Source organism: Phaseolus vulgaris, chromosome 3 (assembly GCF_051622355.1).
Source record: "Phaseolus vulgaris cultivar YP4 chromosome 3, ASM5162235v1, whole genome shotgun sequence".
Classification (NCBI taxonomy): Eukaryota; Viridiplantae; Streptophyta; class Magnoliopsida; order Fabales; family Fabaceae; genus Phaseolus; species Phaseolus vulgaris.
Window position 1 is genome coordinate 28,931,731 of NC_143500.1, and position 15,959 is coordinate 28,947,689.

At 42.6% G+C, this 15,959-nt stretch overlaps 1 protein-coding gene and 1 pseudogene across 2 annotated transcripts; both read left to right on the forward strand.

Moving 5' to 3' along the window:
• The first annotated feature begins 2,768 nt into the window (after positions 1-2,768).
• Positions 2,769-7,540, forward strand: LOC137806948 (primary amine oxidase-like; annotated as a pseudogene). Its single transcript, XR_016519188.1, has 6 exons — positions 2,769-3,425; positions 4,927-5,255; positions 5,361-5,706; positions 5,807-5,920; positions 6,539-7,076; positions 7,168-7,540. The product of XR_016519188.1 is annotated as a primary amine oxidase-like (transcript).
• Positions 7,541-11,640: 4,100 nt separating this feature from the next.
• Positions 11,641-12,171, forward strand: LOC137839451 (uncharacterized). Its single transcript, XM_068648565.2, has one exon. It carries the CDS (start codon positions 11,641-11,643, stop codon positions 12,169-12,171), a length of 531 nt encoding a protein of 176 aa, XP_068504666.2.
• The last annotated feature ends 3,788 nt before the right edge of the window (positions 12,172-15,959 follow it).

Below are 15,959 nucleotides of genomic sequence, written 5' to 3' on the forward strand. Positions count from 1 at the left end.
GTATATATTATAATCAAATCAATTTGATTCGGAAATCGACACGTGACGCAATATGCCAATATTGAAAGAGTCCACATATATTGACACCCTTTAATAGTAACACACATTTGACGCTGCAGACGTGACAATGACGTAGCAGAGTGAGATTGCACGCGAATGAGGAGTGCGAGCTTCAAAATAGGATAAAAAAGAATATATTACATCAGTTCTTACTAACAACCAGTTTAATATACTTTTTTTTACTGAGAATGATCCATATTACATTGGTTAAGCCATCTAACTAGTGTAATATATGACCCATATTAAAATAATTGATTTTTTTTCATGAAGAGTGGGTGGTCATAAACGTCACATAAGTAACCACTTACATACACACGAGTAACCAGTTTTGCGTGCATCACATAAGTAACCACTTACAGACACACGGATAACCAGTTTTGCGTTGTGGAGGAACCTGTGGCTGAGTAACAAGTTCGGGTAGGGTTATTACACCGGTTAAGTCATCTAACCGATGTAATATATGGTTCTTATTAAGAAAAAATGATTTTTTTTTCATGAAGAGTGGGTGGCCATAAACGTCACATAAGTAACCACTTACAGACACACGGGTAACCAGTTTTGCATTGTGGAGGAACCTGTGGCTGGGTAACCAGACCTCATGGCGAAGAGCCTTACACCGACGTTTCCGACAACATTCTGAGAGTCATGTGGATCTGTTTCGACGCCGACCTGTTCCGCGCCATCGTCCACGACAGCGATCGCACGCGATCCTTACTGTTAGCGTTGGAGTTGTTCTCGGTGTGTTGTCACGTCGAGCGCGGCAACAACGATCTCAGCGAGGCGCTGGACGTCACCACCGACCTCAATGTCACTACCAACCTCCCAATTCCAACACCGCCTTCTTCATCCGTGTTGAGAAAGTTCAACTTTTCACACCGTTTTCAAATCCTACGTTCTTCCCTTTCTATCTCCCAAAGCCACATCATTATCATAACATTTACAACAATGTCCTTGCCACATCATCCACCGTTTTCACGTTTGTAACGTCAAAAGTGTGTAACTTGAGAGAAGGTGTTAACAAAAAGGTTAAAACGCAAAGCATTGAGTTTGAATAAAATAATATGCTAGAATATGGTGAGGAAGGATATAGTCAAATCACTATTTCTCTCACATGCAGAAAAAGTTGCTCAAAACACATAGAGTTGTGCTCAAAACACATCGTAATATCACCATACATAATTAAAATTGATTATGACTGAATAGAGAATAATTGATTATCTCATACTCTTGATCGATTATCTGCATGTTTTTTTTCTTTTTATTTATGTTTTTATGATAATTCATTTGTGTATTAAGTATGTAAAAAATTAATAATATAGAAAATAGATTTTTTTTTTGGAGTTGTATGCATGAAAAATTGATGTCAATGAATTGAAAATTTTGTTTTTTTTTTGTAAGTTAATATATGTGTTTAACAAATGATTGTATATTTAATTCATTTGTGTTATAGAATTATTTTAATAAATATATTATTTATTTAATTTTATATTTAAAACCTGTTGAGTGTAATTATATTGTAACACCAAATCTAATGTTTAAGCTAATTGTAGCACTAACTCCAAAAACTAACCCTAATCTCTAGCATAAATGATGGAAGAAGGTCAAACTCATGAACAATCACTAGGTCAATGGCAAGGAAGATTCAAGAAGACTTTGAGACTCTGCTACCGATGGTAGAGACACCCTTTTATACATGTTCAAAAATGTCATAACCTACTGTAGAATTTTTAGAGTAGAATTTAATTTTTGCTAAATTTATAATAGGAATTTTACTTGTAAATTTTCTTATTCCAATTAGGGTTAAATTTAGGCATCTAAAAACTAACCTAGGTTAAATCAGGGTTTCAAGAGACTCCTAATTAACCTAGGTCGGTCATTTAGAGCTAAATGAGTCACATGCTTGCCTTGTGATCTCATTTTAGGCGCCTAATTCAAACTTAATTGGTTTGAATTATCCCACTCTTTTCCTTGTACATTGGTCGAACCTCGTCACTATATATTGGGGTGCTTGACTCACATTTTTTTAAGATCAATATATGAGTGAATTGTTGTCAAGTTGAAAGTCTTCTCACTCCCTTGTCTAGACCTCTCTAGGATAGACACCTTGATCTTCTTCTTCACCTCTCCAAGTGATATGATCCAACCAATCACTCTTCCTACTCTTCATGCACCTACAAGGAAATCATAGCTCCATTAGAGTCGTCCTTCTCCAATTCAAGGATTCCAATCGATCATGAAGACAACACCTTCAATAAACAATGGTCCTAACCATAACCCTATCCTTTACCTAAAATAGTAACTCTAACCCTAACCTTACACATATCCGTAACCATAACCCTAATCTTAAACTAATTCTAACCTTCATTCACTTATTTTTAAAGACAAAGATAAATTTATACACTTACATTTTAAACCTTTAAAACAAATTAAAAATTCTCTCGCAATCATCACATCAATCACATCTTAAATAATAAAGTTTGTTTAACACCCCCAAATAATTAAAACAACTACTCTATATTTAACGGAAAATGATTGTTTGACACCCATTACTCCACCCTACATCCCACTAAATATTAATAGTAACCACTCACCCATATTTAACCCAAATAGTAACCACTCTTAAATTATCAGCTCTACTTCAAACAACTTCTTTTTCTTTTTCACACATTTCTCTCAAAACACTTATCTAAGTACACCATTAATGTCCCACGAGAGTTATAGAAAACAAGTTTATTGGCGCTTAAAAGATGGCATGATACAGAGAATTCACGTGGGATGTAATTAGTATAAACAATTGGCTAAAAGGGTAGAACGCAGCGTGAATTTAAGGGCTTAAGGAAGAGCTGCCACTGGACACACTAAACTAGGGCATCAGGTACATAGCTTCATATCATGGTTTCCACCATGAAACTTGTGCTTTTATCTGCTCTTCTGCTCTTCTCCCTCCAATCAGTGCTTTCTGTCGCCCAACTGCGTTTTCAGCATCCACTGGACCCTCTGACCAAAGAAGAGATAACTCTTGTCCAAACCATAGTCCAGAGGAAGTACCCAACCTCCAACAACAGGTTGAGCTTCCACTACATTGGCCTTGATGACCCTGAAAAGGATGCCATCCTCAAATGGGAATCCATCAAACCAACCATCACAACCGTCCCTCGCAAGGCCTTGGCCATTGCCATCATCAACAGCCAAACTCACCAGATCCTAATTCAACTACAGGCAAAGACAATTCTCTCATACAACATTCACAAAGGAAATGGGTTCCCCCCCTATCCCTGGATGAACAGGCCGTTGCCATAGAGCTGCCACTGGAATACGGTCCATTCAAAGAGTCAGTGAAGAACATAGGAACCTAGGAACATAGTGTATATGGGAACATAGGAACCTTGTTGTGTTCAACCAAGGTGTGGTAGATGCGGAAGAGGTGTTCGAGAATGCACAAAAGGTCATCAATTCCTAATGAAATGGATGTAGCCGTAGCTTGGCGGAATCCCAGAGTCTTGACTTGATCCAGGATATGTGATGTATATGCCATTTGGAAGTGATCTATTAATCTAACTTAAGTCGTGGTTATGGATGAAGCATAAAGCGCATAATTTTAATTACTGCTTTACAGATTGGGTTTTGAATCCAATGGTATGTATTAGTAGTTTCAAATAAAAGGGTTTAGTGTTATGCTGCTGGATGCTGCTGATACTGTTGTTAGGTGGGAAGGTTGCACGGGTGCTGGGTGTCTCTTTGGGGGGTGTTTAGGTGATGTAGTAGATGGTGGGATGGTTAGCAAGATGGGGTGCAATAGGTCCGTGTACCATAGGGGGAGCAGGACAAGGAGGACTTAAGGGGTTCAGTATAGATGACCCCAGGTTATTGTCTTGGTCCAGGCAATTCATGGAAGAAAAGGATGGAAAGTCAAGCTCAATGATATCTCCAGTTGGAAGTGATTTCTCTGCTTTTGTGAGTGCATCGGTGGTGGAAATGGAGGAGCTGGCATGATCTCAGCACATACATGCAGGTATGGAAGCATGTGCAGACCGAGAGAGTTTGAGAACTGTCCTGAGGAGAGGACTCTGCTATAAACACAATCCTTTATATAAAGGTAGTTGTGTAATTAAAACTCTGTTATTATATGAGGTTGGTTGACTGGTCCTACGGCTGGAAGGAAAGAGACAGAGGTGATTAATGTGGTCTGTCGTTTGTCTTAAGGTGAAGTTGTTAAGGAGAAGGGCTTAGCTGCAGGGAGAATTACTGTTGCTAAAATTTTGTGGGAGTAGGTGGTGTCTAAGGTGAAGCGAAGTAGAAGGGATACGGTTGGAAGGTCCCAACTTTTCAACTAAGGTGGGTATATGACGCGGAGTGGAGTTTGTGCTGGGATTACGAAATCATGGAGTCCTAGTTGATGGGCATAGCAAGGGAGATGCATGGAATTGTTAATGACATAACAGAAAGTGCAACTTGGAGCAGCTTTTGTTGCAGAGGTTTTTTTGAGTCTAATGCAGGGCATGTTATGCTGTTGGCTTTTTTGTTTTTTTGGAATTTGAGGTTGGTGAATGACAGGATTACACCAAGGTGTGGAGCAATTGGAGTCTGATATGCGGCTGGTCGTGCACTTATTTTTGTTATTGAATTGGAAAGTAGTATCTTGTTTGTAATTTTGCTCTTTTTAGTTATTATGGTCTGTGTGTTTAGCAGGTTTTCATTTGAATAGGTTAGTTGAACTCATGATTCATTTCTCATCCTCATCCTGTTTAGAGCATCTATCGGATGTATACCCCTCATCCTGTTTAGAGCATCTATCGGATGTATACCCTGAAGTGTCCCATTTTTTATATTTATTCATTGTTTGCTGATAAAAAAAAAAAGAGTCAGTGAAACCTCTCAGAGGTGGTGTGCTCCCCTTTCACCTTGGGGTGGTTTGGAGAAGCCCAGAGCAGAAGGACAGTGAGGGTGGAATGCTTCATGAAAGAAAGCAGCCCCAATATCTGGGTGAGGCCTATCAGTGGACTCACAATAGTGGTTGATCTTGAGCTCATGAAGATCGTCGAGTATCACGACGGTGGTATTATACCAGTACCAACCGCTGATAACACTGAATACCGCTTATCACATCAGAAGCCACCATTTAGACCAAAACAACACAGTCTAGCAACCCATCAACCAGACGGTCCTGGCTTCCAAATCAGTGGCCACAGTGTTAGGTAAGTAATTTTCTTCTTTCTTATTCTTTATTCTTTATCCTCTACCATTTATCTTTGCTTTGGTTATATATAGTTTTAACTATTTTTTATTTTTAATCCTTTCAGCTGGGCCAACTGGAAGTTCCACATTGGATTCGATCCACGTGCCGGACTTGTGATATCACTGGCGTCTATTTACGATCTGGAGAAGCACAAGCCTCGAAGAGTATTATACAAAGGGTACATTTCTGAGCTGTTCGTTCCATACCAAGACCCAACAGACGACTTTTACTATAAGACATTCTTTGATGCTGGAGAGTTTGGGTTCGGTATCTCCACTGTCTCATTGGTGCCCAACCGTGATTGCCCATCCAATGGCACTCCATTGCTCATTGCCAACGCAGTCTGTGTGTTTGAACAATATGGTAGCATCTTGTGGCGTCACACCGAAACTGGAATTCCCAACGAATCGGTATATATACATACTACACCTCATTCTTATCAATAATCACTAATTTCTCATTCAACTAAATTTAAATTTAAATATTTACGTTAGTTTTGGCCTCTGACAGTTCGCAGAAACCAGAACGGAAGTGAACTTGGTGGTAAGAACAATTGTTACTGTAGGCAACTACGACAACATCATTGACTGGGAGTTTAAGACAAGTGGCTCAATCAAACCCGCGGTATGTCTCATCATTTACTATAGCTACGTGTGAGTATAACTTAAAGATAAGTATATTTTGCTGATAAAAAAAAAGATAACTATATTTCATAATATACTAAGAGCCGGTTTTAAGTTTCAGAAACATTTTTTTGTAAAGGTGTGACTTTTGTGTGATATGTTCTGTCGCGATATCAAATTTAATCTTTTTAAAGCCATGGTACAAAGAATAAATCTTACTATTCGTTATTTGAACATAAAAAAGATGGCATTATATGTAATTGTTTTGATAATTCTTCACAATGTTATTTTATAAGACAAGGTCCATTATTTTTTGGACCGTATGAAGGTATGTACACCACGTGGTTCACCTGCGAACCCAAGGGGCATTGGTACGCATGTCATATGAACTTTGCAATATGCATGCATGAAAGTTTACCCGAGTTTGTCATTCAGAATGAAATAAAGTAGTACATGCTTCGTTATAAATACATATTTTTGGAAACGTTTTAAGAAATACAAAAGTGGACGTCACCTGATTTATTATGTTTTGCCTGATCTGTAAGTGCTAGACATCTAGTCCTGTAGCCTAAACTAATCTAATCAAAATCCTTGAACATACATATACGTATATATACAGATTGCTCTGTCGGGTATGTTGGAAATCAAGGGAGTGGATATCAAGCACAAGAACGAGATAAAGAGTGACCAACATGGTACCCTGGTGTCAGCAAACAGCATTGGTGTCTACCACGACCACTTCTACATATACCATCTGGACCTTGACATTGATGGCGTGTACAACTCTTTTGAGAAGACGAGTTTGAAGACGGTGAGAGTAACAGATGGCAGCTCGAAGAGGAAAAGTTATTGGACAACTGAGAGTGAAACTGCTGAGAGCGAGAACGATGCAAAGATCAGAATTGGGTCCACACCGGGTGAGCTTTCAGTGGTGAACCCTAACAAGAAGACATCGGTTGGAAACGACGTGAGATACCGTTTGATTCCAGCAACCCAGCTCATCCTCTTCTAACGGATGACGATTATCCACAAATACGTGGCGCTTTTACAAACTTTAATGTGTGGGTCACTCCTTACAACAGGACTGAGAAGTGGGCTGGTGGACTCTACGTTGATCACAGCCATGGAGATGATACTTTAGCCGTTTGGACCATAAAGTACCATTATTTCATTTTTCTTACTATTTTTTAAGTGCATTTACTGTCCACAACAACTTACCCTATTCCTTTACACTTAAAATAATTGCAGGAACAGAGACATAAAGAACAAGGACATTGTGCTGTGGCACGTTGTGGGAATTCATCACGTTCCAGCCCAGGAAGACTTCCCCATAATGCCATTGTTGACCACTGCATTCGAGCTCAGGCCAACCAATTTCTTCGAGAGGAATCCTGTTCTCAAAACCCCTTCTCCTAAGGACGTTCATTGGCCCGGTTGCCCCAACTAAAACTACTCATTTTCATTGCCATGCTGCTACCACCGCTGCACTGTGCTTTGCTTGGATATGGATATCTAGAGTTTCCAATGTTTTCTCCCTTTGCATAGGCCAATATAATGCCTTCATGCTTCATGTGTCTTGTTATATTATAATAATATAAATTTATGATTCATGATTTGATTATATGTTTAAATCGGCATGACGTAGTCTTCATGCCAAGTAACTAAGAAGTTGATTGCAAAAATGGCATGAAATATTCTAACATCAAGACTTGCCTGAGATTTCACATAGCAGTTGTCAAGAATAGAATTTGGAATAAACTTTTTTTTTGGGGAAATTGTGAGTATAGATTTCTTGAGATGTTAGGTTCCTGTATAACATGTTATTGGGAGGGAGCGGTTTAACATTATGAGGTGAAATTGTAAAGGAATGTAAGGTCGTGATCACCTATAAGTAAAGAATTAAAAAATAAATAAGAATGGACCCTTCAAGAATGTCTAAACCCTCTTATACAAAATAAAAAATATTTCACTCAAAAGAGCATCTTACATGAATAGACAAATAAGGCCCAACTTCTTTAGTATTCCTCCCCTGCTTTAACATATCTAACCAAGACAATTTAAAAATACCCTGAAAACATAACAAGTTCTTTCCTATCTTCTCAAAGGGAAAACTGTGGCAAGGTAGTAGAGGATCTTGTTTATACATTATAAATCCTCACTAACAACATCAATACTTTTAAATAGCCATCTAATTTTTGTTGTTCCAGTTCCTAATGACAGCAATAGGATTTCTTTGTTCTCATCAGTGTGTTGTTTGACTTCACTCACAGCAACCTAAGCTGGATTACTAGCAGCCGTAGCTCCATCAATCATAACAAAATCAACACCATCATTCACAAATTGGATTTGGCTAAGCAAATATTGAGAATGTGGCATACAGGTAATCATACCAAGCTTTTTACACTGGCCGTGAAAAACAGCTACCTCATTCTACATCACTGCACAAAATTCTCCCAGGAAATATCTCTGTAAACCTTCACTTTAACATCCGGAGTCTTAGCACAAACATACACTATCTGAAGGACAAGCATAACAGTACTAAAGTCGTCAGAGTTTTCTAACTCTAACTCGTTGTCACTGTAGTGATACCAAAAGTTTATCATTTAGGTTCTGATTATTTGATCCTGGTTATATTAAGCATTCAACGAGGTTCACATATCCTTAAATACCTTTATTTATTTATTCTGTGTGGGTAATTTCAAGGTTATATGACCAAACTTCTCAGACTTGGCACTGTGGTTGTTGATTATCCTGCCATTGCCTTTGTTAGAGTTTCTCCCTCTTCCTGTAATACTGTTTTGGAACACCATTGTCTTTTTCTTTCATATAACCAAAATCCCCACTTTTCATAAGCATGTGAGTTATTAAAGAAAAATGTTTTATTAACACCCTCTCTCACTAACACAGACTTGACACCGCTTGCGTGACATTAATTGATGCCGCAGACGTGATATTTGGTGAGGATGTGACACTGGCTCTATATTATAATATATGACTCATAGCACACGCAAAACTGGTTACTTATGTGATGCACACAAAACTGGTTACTCGTGTGTTTAAGTGGTTACTTATGTGACTTTTATCGCCACCCACTCTTCATGAAAAAAAATCATTTTTTTTAATAAGAACCATATATTACATCGGGTAGATAGCTTAACCGGTGTAATAACCCTACCAGAACTACTACCCAGCCACAGGTTCCTCAACATATACTGGCTCACGCAAAACTGGTTACCTGTGTGTTTGTAAGTGGTTACCTATGTGACATTTATGGTCACCCACTCTTCATGAAAAAAAATCACTTTTTTTTAATAAAAACCATATATTACATCGGTTAGATGACTTAACCGATGTAAAAATCATATATTACATCGGTTAGATAACTTAACCGATATAATAACCCTACCAGAACTGGTTACCCACAGGTTTTGGCACACACAAAACTGGTTACCCGTATGTCGGTAAGTGGTCACCTATGTGACGTTTATGACCCACCCACTCTTTATGAAAAAAAATTCAATTTTTTTAATATGGGTCATATATTACATCGGTTAGATGACTTAACCGATGTAATATGAGTCATTCTAAGTAAAAAAAAAAATATTACACCGGTTGTTTCTAAGAATCGATGTAATATATTCTATTTTACCCTATTTTGAAGCTCGCGCTGCTCATTCACGCGCAATCTCACTTTGTCATGTCATTGCCACGTCTGCAGCGTCAAATGTGTGTCATGTGCAGAGGGTGTCAACATATCGGGACTCTTACTTAAATTATGTTTAGGTAATTGAAAAATAAAAAACTATAGTTACTTCTAAAAGTTCGTAATTAGTTGAATTTTTCAACTAACTTATTACATTATTAAATGTTTGATAAACTTATTTGTTATTTGATAATTTCAAATAACAAAAGTAGATATATATATATATATATTATGTCTTATATACATTTTAACTTTATTGATAAAATATATATTGTAGTATTTATAATTAATTTATGTAAAAAAATTATTTACAACATCCTTTATTACGAATTTTTACTTTCAATTATCATTATTATATACCAGCGTTGATGTGTCTGTGCATCAGTATTTTTTATTTTATTATTTATATATAGTTATGTTTAATATTAAAAATTGAATAAAAAATGTTACATGTATCTATTATATACATCATCTTCTCGTAATCATATATTTCTTTTACATAAAAGAGACAATGACAATAAATAAATAAATACTCTTGTTTTCATTTTCATCTTTTTTTCATTTTTATCTTTGTGCTTCCTCCTCTAGGTCTTTTTTTTTTCCCTTTGGATTAATGACTTCTACACCTTCGTATCAAAGAAGTTTAAGAACAAAACATAAACATGTAAATAAGCTTAATAAAATATTTATATATTTATCTTTGTGCTTCCTCCTCCAGGTCTTCTTTATTCCTTTAGATTAATGACTTCTACATTTTCGTATCCAAGAAACTTGAGAACAGAACAGAAACATGTAAATAAGTTTAAGAAAACATTTATCTCTTTTTAGTTTTAAGGCTTAACAAATTATCTTTTGTACCGGTATGGCCGAGAGGCCGAGACCTGAGAAGACTTGGCTGAGAGGCTGAGACCTTAGAAGACTTGGCCAAGAGGCCGAGACCTGAGAACACTTGGCCGAGAGGCTGAGACCTTAGAAGACTTGGCCGAGAGGCCGAGGGGCCGAGTCCTTAGAAGGCTTGCCCGAGGGGCCGAGACCTTAGAAGACTTGGCCGAGACGACCGAGACCACTGAAACATGGCCGATGGCCGACCCATGCCATGATGATTTGGCCGATGGTCGACCCCTATTACAGTTAACGCTCAAACCAAGATCAGTGAAGTTAATCTATCATTAAGAATTAGGTAATGCAAACCTAAGAGGTGTCCACCTCGATAAATGGGCCCAACAAGGTAGGCCCACTAGAATAATATAAATAGTACGCATCCCAAGGAGTAAGGTATGTCATTTATCACTCTGAGAGCTGACCACCCGCTTTACTGACTTGAGCGTCGGAGTGCCTTCGCAGGTACCCCCACCATCCGGTGTTCAACCGAGGCCGAGGGCCGAAGGAGAAGCAGAAGGGCGAAGAGAACCCCAGCTCACTACCCAGTCACCTGACCGACCGAAGGAAGGAGAAGAAGACTTCAACAGTTCTCTAGGTCCCATCTCCCTAGCAGGAACAATTGGCGCCCACCGTGGGGCCGAGGGAAACTAGCTGAAGGAAAAAAGTAGATGGTTTCAACAAGAAGCATGGAAAGAATGACTGAAGCCGACCAAACAATGTTGCTGCTGTCTCTCCAGAGGGAGATGGCCGAGATGCGAAGAAAGGCCGAGGAGGCCGCTCAGAAAAATGAGCAAGAGCTGCAAGTTCTCCGCAGGGAGAACGAAGATATGAGAAAGAAGCTGGGGGAGGGAGGACCCTCTGTCATACCGACGAACGTGGTCGGCAAGTCCTACACCTCTCCCTCCAACCCGGATGTGGCCGAGGGGACGAGAGGCCGACCCCCTCCTCGCGAGACTGAGATGGGCGACGAGTCGTGCCTAATCAGGTCCACCCGGACGACCGACCCGAACCGCTGACATCCCTTTACAAACAACATCATCGAAGTCCCACTTCCTGAGAAGTGGAAGTGTTTCAACCGAGACCGATACGACGGGTCGACCGACCCGGACGAGCATATGGACGCCTACACAACCCATATGAGTCTCTACACCTCGGACGACGCCGTCTTGTGCCGAGTGTTCCCCACATCCTTGAAGGGTGCAGCCCTTAGTTGGTTCACCAAGCTCTCACCCAACTCCATCGACAGCTTTGCCACGCTCGTCGCAAAGTTTGAAACGCAGTTCGCGACCAGCCGGCCGCACCATCTAACCTCCATCGCTCTGGTAGGCATTCGCCAGGAGAAGGGAGAGTCGCTGAGAACCTTCGTGGATAGGTTCAGTAAAGTGGCGATGAGCATCCGAAATCTGAGTCCGGACGTCGCCATGCACCACATGCTGACGGCCCTGCGTCTGGGGCCCTTTGCCGACAACCTGTGCATGAAGCCGGCCGACCGCCTGGACGAGCTGAGAAAGAGAGCTGCTAAGTACATGCAGCTGGAAGAGCTAAGAGAATTCCGTAACCAGGCCCGTGCCGAGGCCGGTGGAGAGAAAAACAAGGAAGAGAAGAATCGTCAGGGGCGGCCGGGTCAAAGGAACGACCGATCTGGTTCTCAAGGTATACACCCCTGATGACCAAGCGGGGGAGGATTTTGGACGAAGCCCTCAACGCTGAGCTAATCCCTCCCCCAAGGAAGGTGGCCAGCCCAAATAACGCCGACCAGAGGAAGCAATGTCGGTACCACCAAAACACCAGACACTCAACCGACGAGTGTCAGGCCCTTAAGGATAAGATCGAGGAACTTATCCAGGCTGGGCATCTCCGCCATTTCGTCAGGAATGGCCGAGACCCACCAGGCCGGGCGGGTCCACCCAGGCGGACGAAATGACCGAGATAACAGAGGCGACCGACAACCTGCAAGGGCCGACCCCCCTCAAAGAGACGATCCCCCCAGGGAGGCCGATAGGAGAGGTAACCGAGAAGTTATCAACACTATAGCCGGCGGCTTCGCCGGGGGAGGAAGCACAAACAACACTCGGAAGAAACACCTCTGGGCGGTACACCAGGTCAACGCAGTGGCATTCCGGCCGAGGATGCCACCCATCACCTTCGCGGACGAAGACTCCAAGGACGTAGACTACCGCCAGGAGGACGAGTCCGATGGTCCAGTTACTCCGAAAGGGCAAAAAATTCGTCTCGGACGACCAATGTGGGGAAATCTTCAAACAATTCAAGGAGTTCCTCACATCCCCGGCCGTCATCCAGAAGCCGAGGCCCGACAACCCAATCTTGGTATATCTAGCAGCCTCGGAAGAAGCAGTCAGCGCTGCCCTAGTGCAGGAACCCGAGGGCAAGGAGCGACCCGTATACTATGTTAGCCGAACCCTCCACTCGGCCGAGACCCGATATCAGGTGATTGAGAAGGAGGCTCTCGCACTCGTCCTCACAGCAAGGCGGATGCGCCCCTATTTCCAAAATCACTCCATAACTGTAAGAACCGACTACCCTATTTTTAAAATTTTATCTAAACCGGACCTTGCAGGGAGGATGATAGGATGGTCGGTCGAACTCTCCGAGTTCGACATACGTATGAGCCGAGGAGCGCCATCAAGTCTCAATGCTTGGCCGACTTCTCGGCCGCCCAACTGCCCGCTTGCTCGATTACACATCGCAAGTGCCGGCCGCCCCACTGCCCGCTTGCTCGATTAAACATTGCAAGTGCCGGCCGCCCAACTGCCCGCTTGCTCGATTAAACATCGCAAGTGCCGGCCGACCGCCCTCCAAACTTGCTCGATGACATCGCAAGTATTGGCTGAACGCCCGCTTGCTCGATTAAACATCGCAAGTGCCGGCCTGACGAACGCCCGCTTGCTCGATTAACATCGCAAGTGCCGGCCGATCTCCAACCAAACTTGCTCGATGACATCGCAAGTATTGCCCGACTGCCCGCTTGCTCGATTAACATCGCAAGTGCCGGCCAATCGCCAACCAAACTTGCTCGACATCGCAAGTATTGGCCGAACGCCCGCTTGCTCGATTACACATCGCAAGTGCCGGCCGCCCCACTGCCCGCTTGCTCGATTAAACATTGCAAGTGTCGGCCGCCCAACTGCCCGCTTGCTCGATTAAACATCGCAAGTGCCGGCCGACCGCCCTCCAAACTTGCTTGATGACATCGCAAGTATTGGCTGAACGCCCGCTTGCTCGATTAAACATCGCAAGTGCCGGCCTGACGAACGCCCGCTTGCTCGATTAACATCGCAAGTGCCGGCCGATCTCCAACCAAACTTGCTCGATGACATCGCAAGTATTGCCCGACTGCCCGCTTGCTCGATTAACATCGCAAGTGCCGGCCAATCGCCAACCAAACTTGCTCGACATCGCAAGTATTGGTCGAACGCCCGCTTGCTCGATCAAACATCGCAAGTGCCGGCCGCCCTACTGCCCGCTTACTCGATTAAACATCGCAAGTGCCGGCCGCCCAACTGCCCGCTTGCTCGATTAAACATCGCAAGTGCCGGCCGCCCAACTGCCCGCTTGCTCGATTAAACATCGCAAGTGCCGGCCGCTCGCCCTCCAAACTTGCTCGATGACATCACAAGTATTGGCTGAACGCCCGCTTGCTCGATTAAACATCGCAAGTGCCGGCCTGACGAACGCCCGCTTGCTCGATTAACATCGCAAGTGCCGGCCTGCTGAACGCCCGCTTGCTCGATTAAACATCGCAAGTGCCGGCCTGACGAACGCCCGCTTGCTCGATTAACATCGCAAGTGCCGGCCTGCCGAATGCCCGCTTGTTCGATTCCAACATTCGCAAATATTGACCGATCGCTCATATTTTATTTGCTCGAGTTACACGTTCACAATTAAAATGGCCGATCGCCCACATTTTACTCGCTCGAGTTTAGCGCTCGCAAATATTGGCCGATCGCCCACATTTTATTTGCTCGAGTTACACGTTCACAATTAAAATGGCCGATCGCCCACATTTTATTTGCTCGAGTTACACGTTCGCAAATATTGGCCGATCGCCCACATTTTACTCGCTCGAGTTTAACGCTCGCAAATATTGGCCGATCGCCCACATTTTATTTGCTCAACTTACACGTTCACAATTAAAATGGACGATCGCCCACATTTTACTCGCTCGAGTTTAACGCTCGCAAATATCGGCCGATCGCCCATATTTTATTTGCTCGAGTTACACGTCCACAATCAAAATGGCCGACCGCCCACTACACTTGCTCGATTAACATCGCAAGTAATAGCTGGCCACCTATCCTTAGTTGTTCGATTAAAGATCACAATTAAATGGCCGATCGCCCGTTCTTGTTCGATTAAAATCACAATTAAAAAGCCGACCGCCCAAATCCAACTTATTTGATCACACCTAGGGTCACGTCACACCTCGAGAAATGGAATAGCCGCATGATCAAGGGAAACCGACCGACACCCATCATTAAAGACTCATCGGACATATGTAACACATCTGCCCTTGAGCCTGGGGGGCAAGTGTACCGGTATGGCCGAGAGGCCGAGACCTGAGAAGACTTGGCTGAGAGGCTGAGACCTTAGAAGACTTGGCCGAGAGGCCGAGACCTGAGAAGACTTGGCCGAGAGGCCGAGACCTTAGAAGACTTGGCTGAGAGGCCGAGGGGCCGAGTCCTTAGAAGGCTTGCCCGAGGGGCCGAGACCTTAGAAGACTTGGCCGAGACGACCGAGACCACTGAAACATGGCCGATGGCCGACCCATGCCATGATGATTTGGCCGATGGCCGACCTCTATTACAGTTAACGCTCAAACCAAGATCAGTGAAGTTAATCTATCATTAAGAATTAGGTAATGCAAACCTAAGAGGTGTCCACCTCGATAAATGGGACCAACAAGGTAGGCCCACTAGAATAATATAAATAGTACGCATCCCAAGGAGTAAGGTATGTCATTTATCACTCTGAGAGCTGACCACCCGCTTTACTGACTTGAGCGTCGGAGTGCCTTCGCAGGTACCCCCACCATCCGGTGTTCAGCCGAGGCCGAGGGCCGAAGGAGAAGCAGAAGGGCGAAGAGAACCCCAGCTCACTACCCAGTCACCTGACCGACCGAAGGAAGGAGAAGAAGACTTCAACAGTTCTCTAGGTCCCATCTCCCTAGCAGGAACATCTTTGAAGATAGAAAAGAAGTAAGGAATGATTAATGTTTATAAAAACAATCTTTTAGTGTTCTTGATAAGAAAAAAATAACATTTGAGTCTTTAATAAAGAGAAAAATAAAGAAAAAAATATTTATGAGAAAAATAGTGAAGAAATAAGCAACAAATGCCATGTGGATATCTGAAACGCAAAAATCAAAATGTGGATATCTAGAACGCAGAGAACAAAACGTGGTTAGGTTTACATTTGTAGTGTCTTGTGAATTTTT

Bases quoted from the DNA above. Each gene is read 5' to 3' on its own strand.
- LOC137839451 (XM_068648565.2), top strand. From the start codon at position 11,641: ATGAGTCTCTACACCTCGGACGACGCCGTCTTGTGCCGAGTGTTCCCC.